Consider the following 13,813-nt stretch of genomic DNA (forward strand, 5'->3'; position numbering starts at 1 on the left):
AGTGCCTCACTGGGAAGCCCCTGAACTGCTTGGCGTTCACTGATATACAGGAAATAGGGTGGATGATCGACGGGAGATTGAAGGAAGTTGTCGCGATTCAGAGAAGAAGGAAGAGGAGCTAGCGAAGATGAATCAACCCTTAGGTGCACAACCGTCAGTGACTTCAGCGACAATTGATGAAAACATTCAGAACGCCATACAGGTGGTTCCATGGTCCACTGGGGACGTGCCGACCCCACAATCTGGTGATATGGATCATGTTGGTTTAAGGATTAGGACCACCATGTTAGATGGTGTTAGGTGGTCTTATAACCCCGTTAAATTCCCTTGAGTTATTTAAGAAGTTTTTGTTGTATTTATTTTCGTTATTTTGCTTCAACCGTGTTTTAAGCTTCTATTTTGATGCTTGTTTACCTTGACATCAAAACCACGGAGTTTCTATCTTTTAATTTCTTGAATTTTACGTAGGAAAAATTAAGGATAAATTACACAGAACTACCTCAACTATTGGGTCATTAACAGTTTCATACCTCGTCTTTAAAAAGTTTCAATGTCATACCGTATCTTCGAATTTGTTGCAATGTCATACCTTCCGTCAGTTGTCTGTCAATTCCTCCGTTAAATGCTGACGTGACACATTCTATTAAAAAACTAATAAAATATTATTTAAAACTAAAAAAAATCATTTAATAATTGTTAATTATTAAAATAATAATTAATTAAAGAAAAGTTATTTAAAAATTAAAAAAAAAAAACCGACCCCATGTTTGTCTTCCCCCCCCCCCCCGGGCAACCCCCTTCTTCCCCCACCCCCTATAACCTAGAAAGAAAGAAGAAGAAGAAAAAAAAAACACCCACCCCATGTTTGTCTTCCCCCCACCCCCTGCAACCCAGAAAGAAAGAAGAAGAAGGGAAAAAAAAAAAAAAAAAAACCCATCTTCATCTTCCCCGACCCCCCTTCCTTGCAACCCACCCATTTCTTCCTCCTCCTGTCTTCCCTTTCCTTCCTCCTCCGCACCCACTACCTGCAACCCAAAAAAAAAAAAGCCATCTTCATCTTCCCCGATCCCACTTTCCCTACAACCCAAATCCCATCTTTCGCCGATTCCGCGAGTGGAGAAATTGGGCACGGAGAAAATAGGGGGAATGGGTGTGAATTTAAGGAGTGGGGTGTGTAGAGGAGGGAAGAGGGTGGGTGCGGAGGAGGAGGGAAGAGGAAAACAGGAAGGGGAAGAAAGGGGTGGGTTGCAGCGAATGGGGGGTTGAGGAAGATGAAGATGAAGATGGGTTTTTTTTTTTTTTTCTCTCTTCTTCTTCTTCTTCTTCTTTCTTTTTGGGTTGTAGGGGGTGGGGGGAGAAAGTGGTGGAGCGGAGGGGGGGGAAGATGAACATGGGTGGGTTATTTATTTATTTATTTATTATTATTATTATTATTTTAATTATAATAATAATTATTATTATATTTAAAAAATATTAAATGATTTTTTTTTATTTTTAATAATATTTTATTAGTTTTTTTAATAGAAAGTGTGCCACGTCACATGCCACGTCACAAGCCACGTTAGCATTTAACGAATGAATTGACAGACAACTGACGGAAGGTATGAAATTGTAACAAATTCGTAGATGAGGTATGACATTGAAACTTTTTAAAGATGAGGTATGAAACTGTTCATGACCAATAGTTGAGGTAGTTCTGTGTAATTATATAAGAGTTGTTTGGTAATTTTGGTTTGTATTTCACATTATTCAGCCAATAGTGCTACATTATAATGGGATTCCTCTTTACTTTTTACTAAGATATAATAGGTTTGTACCTTATGAATGATGAGTTTGAAATTAATTTATTTTTCACCTCTTAATGTAAATATATAAAATCCTCTCTCGTTGAAGAATCCTTCAAAGAAAATCATTTGAGCGACTCTTGTGGTGCTCAGTGTATTTCAATAATCGAACTCCCTATATATCTTTAAGATATTTCCTCGAAAATTATCTCTATAAAAAAAATCGCCGATATCTAAAATCATATTACCATTGTATCAAGTGGTAGCCCTTTCGTGTTTTTTTTAAGGAACTAATTTTATGATTGATAAATGGGAGATGGAAGAGGAAAAAAAACTAAGTCTAAACATCCCTCATAAGTTCACTAATTACTTAACTATTTATTGGCAGGTCTCTTTGTATGTGTTGTCCGGAAAGATGAAGACTCAATGATTCTTTCTATGGGATCACATGTCTTTTTATTAGCTCCTATTTGTGGTGCACAATTTCGTGGAATGTAGGCAGTGGTTATGATCACATTGAGGTGCCAAACCTTCTCGTCGATATGAGCTATTGTGGAAGATCAACCTGGTATCCTTAGTGTAACTTTTATCCGTTGAGCGATGGTCATTCCATTCGGCACTGTTAGATCACTAAGGCCGACTTTTGTCCTTGCTCTACAGGTGGGTCTTGCAATCAAGCTCGAACTTATGAGAGGTGTAGATGAGCATAACATGAGTTATTCAACATATTTTGATTCCCATATATCCACTCATGTGGACACTAGGCGCTAGTCGGGCGGCGGGTTGGGGTCTAGTGCCTAGGTGGCTAGGTGGAGCCTAGGCGGGCGCCTAGGTGGACTAGGCAGATTTAAGTAAATCTATTGTATTTCGTGTAAATAAGTGTTTGTTTATACTTAAAATATATATAATTTTATCATACACTAGAAATTAGAATGACATATATTATGAAGTATTGGAACATAATGAAAATATGGGGAGCAATCGTATAATGTGTGTTTATTTAAGTGTTCAATAAGTCTCATACAATTTATTGCATGGAAACAATAAAATACAAAAGGAAAGTTATCTATTTTCTATCTAAGTGAGTTGCAACCTAGGTAGATGTCTAAGTAGGTCTGGGCGGGTTAGACGGGTGCCTCAACAGGTCTAAGCGCCATTTCTTAATTTTCAAACGCCTAAGCATTAATCGGGGTGATGTCCAACCGCCTAGTGCCTAGGCGGGGCCTAAGCAGTGCTAGGCAGAGATTTTTAGAACAGTGGGTAAAACAATCACAATTGCTAATAGCAATTTGAATGATGTACTTAATGTTATTTATTTAGGGAAAATTTCATTTTCGCAAATAATAAGTTACGTAGTGTTACTTAGTTATTCATGCTATTACATGTTTTAATTATCAAAACTTTGGCTATGTTTGTAATATGAGGACAATTAATGTTTTTGTGGCTTTGTTAGAACCCTAAATTCGTCGTGAAGCAAACGGTGAACCATCGACGCCAAATTTTCTTTATTTTGGGTTGCCTTTTTGTTTGGCATGAGGTGCGCTCTAATTTAATTCAGGACACCATGTTATTGTAGTTGGTGTCAGGCTTTCGCCGCCTCCAAAAAAAATTTCGATGATTAATAATTTCATGTCGTACCGTTTAGGTTCCTCAAAATCCAAAGCAAGCAAAATTCACTCCTAATATTCTTTTTAGTCACGGTGAAAATTCAAGTAGATCATTTCGTTCGGAGTGGTAGGTTAGCATTCAGAGGAGGGATGGGTGGCCAACATGACCGGCGCGCTTGAGAGTTTTTAGCTTAAGATGTTTTGATTCCCTCTCTTAAATACGAAAAAGGTAAAATTAGAAATTTAAGCTGTCTTTATTTTTATAGTATATTCGTAATGTGTGCCAGAAAAGAGAGACAAACAAAAATTCCCTAAAAAATGGATTTACCTTATTAGTGGTAATTACCAAATGCATAGCGATAAAATAACTCTATTTAATGAATGGTTAAGTCATACAGAAAAATTTGCGTTTTCATACATGCATCTATGTATGAAAATTTCCAGACAAACTTCCATATAAAACCAAAGGTTGGATAATATCAAACAAAAATTCATCAAAACATGTACATATATACCAAAATAGTCTACATTAATTATTGTATTTCTTCATTGTAAAAATATTAAATTTATTTTTCAGGATAAAATCTTCCATGATTGACTAAGGTAAGCCCTTGCAAACTACTATAAATAGCATCGGCGGTTTAGCGTTAAAGCACAGCAACTAAAACCCTAAAAAGTCACTAACGCTTTCTTCCCTCCTTTTTCCCTAGTTTCCGTTTCTCTCAAAAGTTTCTCGCTTTGAAAAAATCATGGCTGGGAGGAAGAAGGTGAAGCTAGCCTACATCATGAACGACGCAAGTCGAAAAACGTCATACAATAAAAGGAAGAACGGCTTCATTAAGAAGATGCATGAAATCAATATTCTTTGTGATGTTCCAGTATGTGGTATTATTTACAGTCCATATGAGTCTCAACCTGTTGTCTGGCCCAATCTTTTGGAATCGCAACGCCTCATCACCAAGTTTAGGAGCATGCCCGAGGCAGAGCGGAATAAGAAGATGGTGACGCATGAAATGTTTTTGAAGCAGAGGATTGAAAAGCAGCAGGAGAAGCTGAACAATCTGAAGAAAGAGAACCGGGAGAAGCAAATTCGGATGCTCATGAACCAGTGCCTTACTGGAAGGCCCCTGACTGGCTTGGACTTAAACGATTTGAACGATATGGAGTGTATGATCAAGGAGTGCGTGACAGCTGAGATTGTCGCACAGATCAAGAGCCGGAAGGAGGAGAATCTGGCGGAGAGGAACCAACCCTAAGTTTCACGTACACAAGTGCTAGCACCCTCAACTGATCAGAACATGCATGCAGCAATGGAAACACAAACGTTTGATCTAAACAACATGGACGCCATGCAGACGGCTCCATGGTTCTTAGGTCAAACCAACATTTCGGCTATGTTGATGATCAGATCCCGCCCCTTTAATTTCCGTCCAACTATTTAAACTATTTAAGTAGTTTTGTATTATGTTATTTTGTTTCAAACAGTGTTTTAAGTTGTTTCCAATTTGATGCATGATTACCTTGACATCAAAACCAGAGTGTCTTTATGTCTTTTATTTCTTAAATTTTATGCAGTCAAAATTAATTATATAAGAGCCGTTTGTTTTGTATTCATATTCTGTAGGTCCTGCTGGATATAAGATACATTGATATGTTAATGAGAAAATCAAAGAAATAACAACCAGTCAACAAGCAAACAAAATCATAGGACCAACTAATCATAAAGGTCCACGGAGCTCGATATTTTCATAAATTGATCTCATATTTATTTATAAAAAAAATACAATTAATCATAAAGGTCCATGGAGTTGGATGTTTTCAAAAATAGATCTCTTATATTTATTTATAAAAAATACTTTACACAAAGAATCTCTATTAATTAATGAAAATCTTTTTGTCAACTAAAAGAGGGTGAAAAGATAATTTAGTCTTCTATCACAAAAAAATAAAATAAAAATGATGGGCAATAATGTAATTTCATAGGTCCAAATTTTACTGTTTTTTATTGAAACCTCACCTACATGTGATGTTAAAATATTTCTAATATTTAAAATTAAAAAAACAAAAAAAAAGACCAAAAACAAAAACCTACAACTCCCCCCCCCCACGTTCTCTCTTTCTCTCTCTCTCTCTCTCTCTCTCTCTCTCTCTCTCTCTCTCCTTCTCATTTTCTAAAAAAATATGTTCATACACACAAAATGTGTAGGCAAATGCTAGTAACTTATAACTTGAAGAGGAATTCTACTATTTGACAAAAGAAAAAAAGACAGGAATTCTACTAATTAATGTATGTTTGTACCATTTCTTATTGAATAATGTTTATAACATTAGAAGGCAAACCTCCACCCATTAGTCAAATCTAATTTTATGGACTAAAAGAATGTAAGAAAACGTTGAGAACGCAAATTATAACTTTTTTCTGTTTTTATATGTACTATATTGAACAAGAAAAAAAAAGGTGTATTATATGAAAGAATTTAATCGATGACTAATTTCCGTGAGTACTTTTGTAAAATTATTGCATATGTAGATTGATTGGAAAAATTATGATAAATTATTGATTCTTTTGGTGTCTAAATATATAATCTATTTAAGTTTACTAGTTCGAAACTTTCTGACATTCAAAAATTTATAGATCCAAATGTCATACTCAGTAAAGATTTATGATACGTTTAGGAGTTCAAGAGTTGTGCTCTATACCAAAAAGAATAATGATGGTGGAAGAAGGAGGTACAAGAAAAGGTTAAGGCTATAAAGGAATGTTGTAAAGTAAGATGCATCAACGATGAGAATGAAAATGTTCTAGCTATGGAGAATGCAATTAAAGAGAGATGGAGAGATTATTTTTATAATATGTTCAATGAAGGACATGCAGTGGATTACTTCTCTACGTGAGTTGAGTAACTTGGAACAGTGTAAAATTTACTCTTTCTACCGCCGAATTAGGAAAGAGGAAGTGATTTTAGCTTTGAAAAAGATGAAGCATAAATAAGCAGTGGGTCTCAACGATATATACAGGATTTAAGGGAAAACTTCAACGATATACCAATCGAAGTGTGGAAGGTCTTAGAAGAGACGGGTATAGTATGGCTCATAAACTTTTTCAATAAGATTTTGAAAACAAAGAGATGCCAAATGAGTGACAAAAAGTCCTTTGATCCCTATCTACAAGAATAAGGGCAACATACAAATTGCATGAATTATAAAGGTATTAAGATAATGAGTCATACAATGAAGCTTTGCGAGAGAATAATAGAACATAGACTGAGAAAAGAGATACATTTCTCAAACAATAAATTCGGATTCATGTCAAGGCGCTCGACTATTGAGGCAATTTATCTCTTACTAAGATTGATGAAACGACATAGAGATATTCAAAATGATTTGCACATGGTCTTTGTAGATTTGAAAAAAACGTATAACAGGGTCCCAAGAGAAATTCTTTGGAGAATTCCAGAGAAGAATGAAGTACAAGTATCATATATTCAATCAATAAATGATATGTATAATGAAGCAATGACTGTAATAAGAACTCATAAAGGACAAACTAAAAGCTTTCCCATTACCATAGGGTTACACCAAGGCTAATCTTTAAGCCTTAACCTTTTTGCATTGGTAATGAATAAATTAACGAGATATATTCAAGATGATATCTCTTGATGTATGCTTTTCGCAGATGATGTAGTGCTAATAAATGAAACGCTTGACGGAGTGAATGCGAAGCTTAACCTTTGGAAGGAAGTTCTGGATTCTAAGTAGGTCAAAGATAGAGTGGAGTGCAAGTTCAATGAGAATTGAGGTGAGAATATGATAGGGGTGATGACTGGAGATTAGGAAGTACAAAAGAGTGAAAGCTTTTGTTACCTTGGATTTATCTTGCAAAAGAACCAAGAATTGGAAAGGGATCTCAACTATAGAATACAAGTTGAATGGATGAAGTGGAATAGTCATTGGATGTGTTGTGCAACCGTTGTATGCCACTAAAGTTTAAGGTAAAATTTTAAAAGACGACAATAAAGCCAACAATACTTTATGGCACGGAATGTTGGATGGTTAAGCATCAAAACGTGTAAAAAATAAGGTAACATAGATGAGAATGCTTCGTTAGATGTAAAGTATGAGATTAAGATTAAGGATATCGGAGGTAAAGTAGAAGTGATTGCAATTGAAGATAAGATGAGTTGTTAAGGTGGTTTGGACATGTGAACCGAATACCTACAAATGCTCCAGTGAAAAAATGCGATTGTGAGATAGGCTCATGGTAAAAGGGGTAAAGGAAGACTTGCAAAGGGACTTTGAGAAAAGACATGGAGTACTTGGAACTAACATAAAACTTGTCGAGTACAGTGGCGTTCTAAGATTTATAAAGCTACTCCATTTAATGGTGTTGTAGAATTTCTCCATAATCCAATGTTGTTTCTATGATACTTTTAATACAAAATAGTTTCTCCAAGATCCATGGAAATATATATAAACATGTCTGGGAGGGGGAAGGGTTGAATGTGGATCCTCTTGGATATAAAATTTCTTGATATGGTATGAGAAAATCAAACAACCAACTAAGCAACAAGTAAACAAAATTAGATGACCTATTTTGACAAGAAAAGTGCATGCAGGTAGTTGGAGACGTTTTCGTAAAGAGTTCTCTATATTATTTTCAAAAACATTTACACAAAGAACAACTTAAATATTGAAAGACGACTTCTAAATGTTCATACTTTTCATATTGAATAATAATTTTTATAGTATCATGAGAACACTTTCGGAGAGAAAATATAACCGTGTTTATTTTAGTTATTGTTTTGGTTATTGTTATGAGAACCACAAGTAGTCAAGAAAAATAATCAGCGGAACCAAATATAATTGATATTGGCAGATGTCATCACTTTACTGCAATTTTGGAAAATAATCATATCAATGCTATAGTATGGGTTCGATTCTCACTGATTTTTCTTTGTTTTAAAAATTAACCATTTAACTCATTAACACTATTATTTCTATAAAAATATATATATATATAACTGATGCCGTATTGTACGAAAGAGATATTGCCCGTGGTTGTGCACAATAAATATTTAATTAATATATATGTTTGTAATATATAACCCACTCACGAACCACATCATGTAAGTAATAATTATTTGATGTGGAGACTACCTATGTACTACTGCATAGAATTTTTACCACCTGCAAAATTAAGGTAAAAAATATTTAAAAATACTTATACGTGAACAAGATTATCATAGTATAAAAAAGCTCAAAAACATAAAATATTTACAAAATAACAAGGTTATCATAGTAAAGAAAGCTCAATTAAAATCGTTTTCTATAAGGATTGATATGAATAACTTGTATTTTAACCCACTGTTAATTAACTATTCAACACAAGATTTAGAAAAGATTTGTAATTGTGAATTAAAGTAAAAGACAAACAATAAAAACAACTAAATTAACAAGGATTGAAATCGGCAATAAGAAAACAAATGTTTTGGAAAATCAAATGTAAAAGGCACTTGGGTTTAGCCATCACCATCGACAATCCTACGTAGTTCTACAAATTATTTATAAATTACACATGCAAACTTTGAATGTTAGATTTTCGTAATGCATATTCCACTTGGTATGTTCAAGTTAGAATGTACATCTAATATGTAACCTGTCTGTGATATTCAAATTAAATATAAACATGGAAGACTCATTAAGTTGTGTGAGAAACTTTTGAAAAATCATGCAATGCTTAACAGTGTGATGTTTGCCTTAAGTGAGTTTACAATTGTCAATCATAAGAAGCCCTATTCAATTCCAAGGTGATCTTCCAACAAAAATTACATCAAATTTTCTTGTCTAAACATCCTAATATATAGTGATCACTCATCAAGACATGTAAATAGTTTAAACACGGTGATAATAACTTTTACATTCATCTCTTTACCTAGAAATTCTCCAAGTATCTTTTGTTACAGCTTAAAGGAGAGGGCTATATGAAATTAAAATTCCTCAAATGGCAAGTGAGATATTTTTTCCACAGTGTAGTTGTATTTTATGGTGTAAGAATCTGAAATTGTTCTCTGGAATGTGCTTTGAAAAATGTAAAGAAGGTTCTTATTCTATGTGGAACTTTGAAGGGTTAACCCTAGACAATCAATTATTCGATGCATATGAACCATCAAAAGGTACTCCTCAGGGATCTTATAAAAGTGAAACTTATACAGGTTTAGAAAGATCACAGTTCAATACAGCTATACAGAAGTGCATCCAACTCTGACTGAACCAACAATTTTAGGCTGGAATCGCTAGTGACTTGTCTCACTTTGTTTTTATGTCTCGAATGTGTACGTTAATGGAGGCGGAGCCATTCAGAAATCGATAAAATTAAAAAAATAATAAAAAAATAATAAAAGAAAATAATAAAATAATAAAAAAAGTGGAATACAAAGGATGACTGAAATCAAAACCGACAACAAATGACTGAGACCTTAATGAACTGAAATCCAACTCTCACTGCACCAACAACTAGGCTGGAATCACTAGTGACTTGTCTCAATTTGTTTTTATGTCTCGAATGTGTACGTTAATGGAGGCGGAGCCATTCAGAAATCGATAAAAAAAAAGAAGTGGAATACAAAGGACGACTGAAATCAAAACCGACAACGAATGACTGAGACCTTAATGAACTAATGAAACGAAAAATTAGTAATCCAAACCAACAACTAATGAACGAAAATCAGTTCAATCTCTACTTAATTATTTAAGAGCAATGCTAGAGAGAGACCAAATTTTTTAAACCAAATGATGTGTCACTAATAAGAAACAAGCACGTTAATCAATATTTTAATCCAATTATCTACAACCAAATTATTTAGTTTGCAAATTTGATTTAAAAAATTTAATCTCTTTGACATTACTCTTACTTAAATATGAGACAGACTAGAGAAAGAAATAATCCCTTCGAATACTGCTAAATTAGTACATTCAGAAACTAGCAGCAAATGACTGAGAACTTCATGAACGAAAAGTTATCTATCTGAACCAACAGCGAATTAATGAATGTAAATTAGTACAACCTCCACTTACTTTAATATGAGATATTACATTAGTTCATCAAGCCTGTAACCAACATCATAGCATTTAATTAGTAGTCAAATTAGTGAAGAATGTTGAAAAGCTGCTCCAGTTGTTTGATTAGCTGATTCAAGTTATGATTCAATACAGGGGTAAAGAACTAAAGATTCAGGGTTTAAGGAAAATCTGCTATTATGTGACACACAACGTGCATACTTGTAGACACCGAAACAACAGCCAGATTAACGAAAATTAGTACAATCTCCGCTTGCTTTAACACGAGACCTTAATTTGGTTGATCAGAAGTGTAATTCCATGATTGTAAACAACAAAACAACCAATAGCATTAGTGAAGAATGTTTTGAAAACAAGTTACTCTAGTTGTCTGATTAGCCATGATTTGAGTCTCGGTTCAATGCCACGGGCTGGAGTGAAGATTTTGTTATGTGACACACAACATGCATATATAATATGCTTTGTTTCTGGTTCATATTGATCTTAATTATGTGTCTCCTCCTATTTTGGAGGGTTGGTCTGGTATTTTTTTCTCTACCATTGCTTTTGTTTCTGCTAGCTGTACTTATTGTCTGTGGAAAAAACCCTATGCCTAGCTACATTTGCATGTTGCAGCAACCTTTGAAAAAAACTATCTAAAGTAAGATGCGATTTGAGGACAAAAATAAACCATGTACCATGTACAACAATTTGTGCGGAAGAAACCACAACCCCTATTTGTGGAACTGACTTATATTCCAAATAATTGTAGGCACTTTAACTTTCAACCAGTATCTTGCAAGAAAAGTAACCGAGTATATTGCTTGAATTACGAAGCTAGAGTTCGGTCTTGTATCTTTAGACAACTTACATACGCTCCTTGTGCACGATAATTTTTTAAAGCAATATATAGGCCAAAAATAAAAAAGAACTTGATGAAACAGCTGCTTTATCAGAAATCTATTGAAAATTTGCTTGAAAGTATAAAATCTAAAGGATTCTATGTGCTCTTTAAATTTTCTTAAATTTCCAATTTTCGATTATACAATTAAATCATGAACATTATCTTTAAAAACCTGAAGAAACCACACAAAGACTGCTATGGAATTGCTGCATAATGCTAATGATCAAAAGCAACCTGAATTTTTCTTTTAACCACGAATGGTTGATTGCAAACATGGAGAAGATGATGCAAGTAATTTATATAATTCTATATCTGGTGGTACGAAATCGTACAATATTCTAGGGTATATCTAAGACTGCTTCTGGAAGTGATAAAAACGGGTTATGACAACCAAAAACACTTACATTTGGCAGAAAAACTAACATTGTTTCAAGGTCATAGAGGTGCACTTTTCCATGAAACACTTTAATGTCTACTAAAATAACTTTTGGTAAAAGTGCTTATGAGAACAAGTGCTTCCGGTAGTGACCGTCATGCTCAAACTTCCGATTAGTTTTCTCTCTTCTACTATGTTTTTTTATTTAATTTTTTTTTCTTTGAAAAAATACACCAGAAAACTTCGACGCTGATTAGTATTGACAACTTCCACTAGCTTCATGCTGCTTATAATTAAGTTTATGGCATATCCATTAGTTTTCTACTTAAATTGATTTTGAAAACCAAAATAGAAGAATGAAAAAGATAGGCAGAATGGTAGTAAAAAACTTTGTAACTTAAGATAACAGAAAATGCATAACAGCAACAGAAACGACATTTATTATAGTGATTTACAAATAAATACAAACTTGTTTGAATAAAATATCACAATATAGTACATTAAGTAATGCAGGCATCCATGGTTTTCCTTTCTCATTAGGCCTTTCCATCTGGGTTCACAGTTAAGGTTTGGCACTCATATTCTGAGACAATGTTCTTGTGGATTCTGTCTATGAAAGCGGCTGCTTTGTTGTCAATCCCGGGCTCAGCCACGAACTGGCCTCTGTCCTCCTCGCTCGGCCAAACCTTCCTTGCACTCATGTAGGAATCCTCCATCATGTCGTCCCCTCTGCGATTGTGTGGCCTCCTCGATTTGAACATGTTGAAGAATGAGAAGGAGGATTTCTTCTGCCTGTTGCCTGCCATAACTCTTTTTCGACACGAAAAGATAATTAAACACAAGGGTTTAAGTGAGATGAAGAAAGTTCTTAATACTCACACTCACTTTGGTTTGTTGTGACTATTAAGAAGGTGGTGTGTATTTATAGTAGGAGGTGATCCTAGTGGAGAATCTTGGAGGACTCAAACTGCAGCTAAGGAAGTAATTTTTGGATGGTTGAGCTCACAAATAAGACCAGAGAAAAAAAAGGTTGAAAGTACATTTTCTATGGTCCTCTACTTTCTCAACTGACCAAAACACTCATAGAATAATTGTCTCTCATTTGACCAAAGCAGACTCATACAATTATTGTAACTTTCATTTTCGAAGAATTGCCATGGAACTGAATATGTTGCTAGAGCGGGATGTGCTAGCTTCCTTATGCACTCGAGTTTAAATTCTCTTCCCCACAAGAAGGAAAAAGAAGTACTACTATGAAGATTGCATTAAAATTTACAGATAAATCTTTTAAATAGTGATATTCCACCTAAAGTTCATTGTTAACCTTTCCACTTTCTTCATCTTCCAAATCATTTAATTAGCAGTGATAGAAGGAAAAAGAAGTACTACTATGAAGATTGCATTAAAATTTACAGATAAATCTTTTAAATAGTGATATTCCACCTAAAGTTCATTGTTAACCTTTCCACTTTCTTCATCTTCCAAATCATTTAATTAGCAGTGATGATCAGCCAAATCTGACCTGTTTTTGGGATGTGACCTACTTTTCTTGAGAGATGTATAGTTTTATTTGATCAGCTCCAGATTAGCATACATTTTACTATGTATTTAATTAACAGATACTATGCATATGATTCTGTCACCAGAACGAGTCATCCCTCGTGATCTAAAGCTTGTTTAGATTAAGATTAAGCGTGTGTTGATCAGTATTTAATGGGGTTTTGTTTAAGAAAAAAATATTATTTGGCCTTCATCAACTTTAAGGAATAAGAAATACTGGAAACTTCATTAGATATTCAAGAATGCAGAAGGTATATATAATAGTAAAAAGTTTCCCCTTCTTTAGAAAGATAGCTTTGGTTCATGCATTGGTTAAGTACTCTAGAGTTTTAATAATTAAAGTTCGGTATCCCCTCATTTCCTTCTTTCCTTCGTACAGACAAATCATAGTCCGACGCATATACAAAAATCTTTTCTTTTGCTGATTTTATAAACCGCTTCAGTATTTGTGTCAACTTGTGATTTGTTGTGATTTGCAGTTAAGGATGAGCGACAGTGTTGTGCGCAAAAGTTTCTAGTTTTGTAG

The 13,813-nt window shown here is 34.2% G+C and overlaps 1 protein-coding gene across 1 annotated transcript; it reads left to right on the top strand.

Moving 5' to 3' along the window:
• The first annotated feature begins 4,140 nt into the window (after positions 1-4,140).
• Positions 4,141-4,647, top strand: LOC108867840 (agamous-like MADS-box protein AGL80). Its single transcript, XM_018649568.2, has one exon. It carries the CDS (start codon positions 4,141-4,143, stop codon positions 4,645-4,647), a length of 507 nt encoding a protein of 168 aa, XP_018505084.2.
• The last annotated feature ends 9,166 nt before the right edge of the window (positions 4,648-13,813 follow it).

This window comes from the organism of the source record quoted next, unplaced genomic scaffold, assembly GCF_019419815.1.
Source record: "Pyrus x bretschneideri cultivar Hongxiangsu unplaced genomic scaffold, Pyrus_bretschneideri_v1 Contig11, whole genome shotgun sequence".
Taxonomy (NCBI): domain Eukaryota; kingdom Viridiplantae; phylum Streptophyta; class Magnoliopsida; order Rosales; family Rosaceae; genus Pyrus; species Pyrus x bretschneideri.

Bases quoted from the DNA above. Each gene is read 5' to 3' on its own strand.
- LOC108867840 (XM_018649568.2), top strand. From the start codon at position 4,141: ATGGCTGGGAGGAAGAAGGTGAAGCTAGCCTACATCATGAACGACGCA.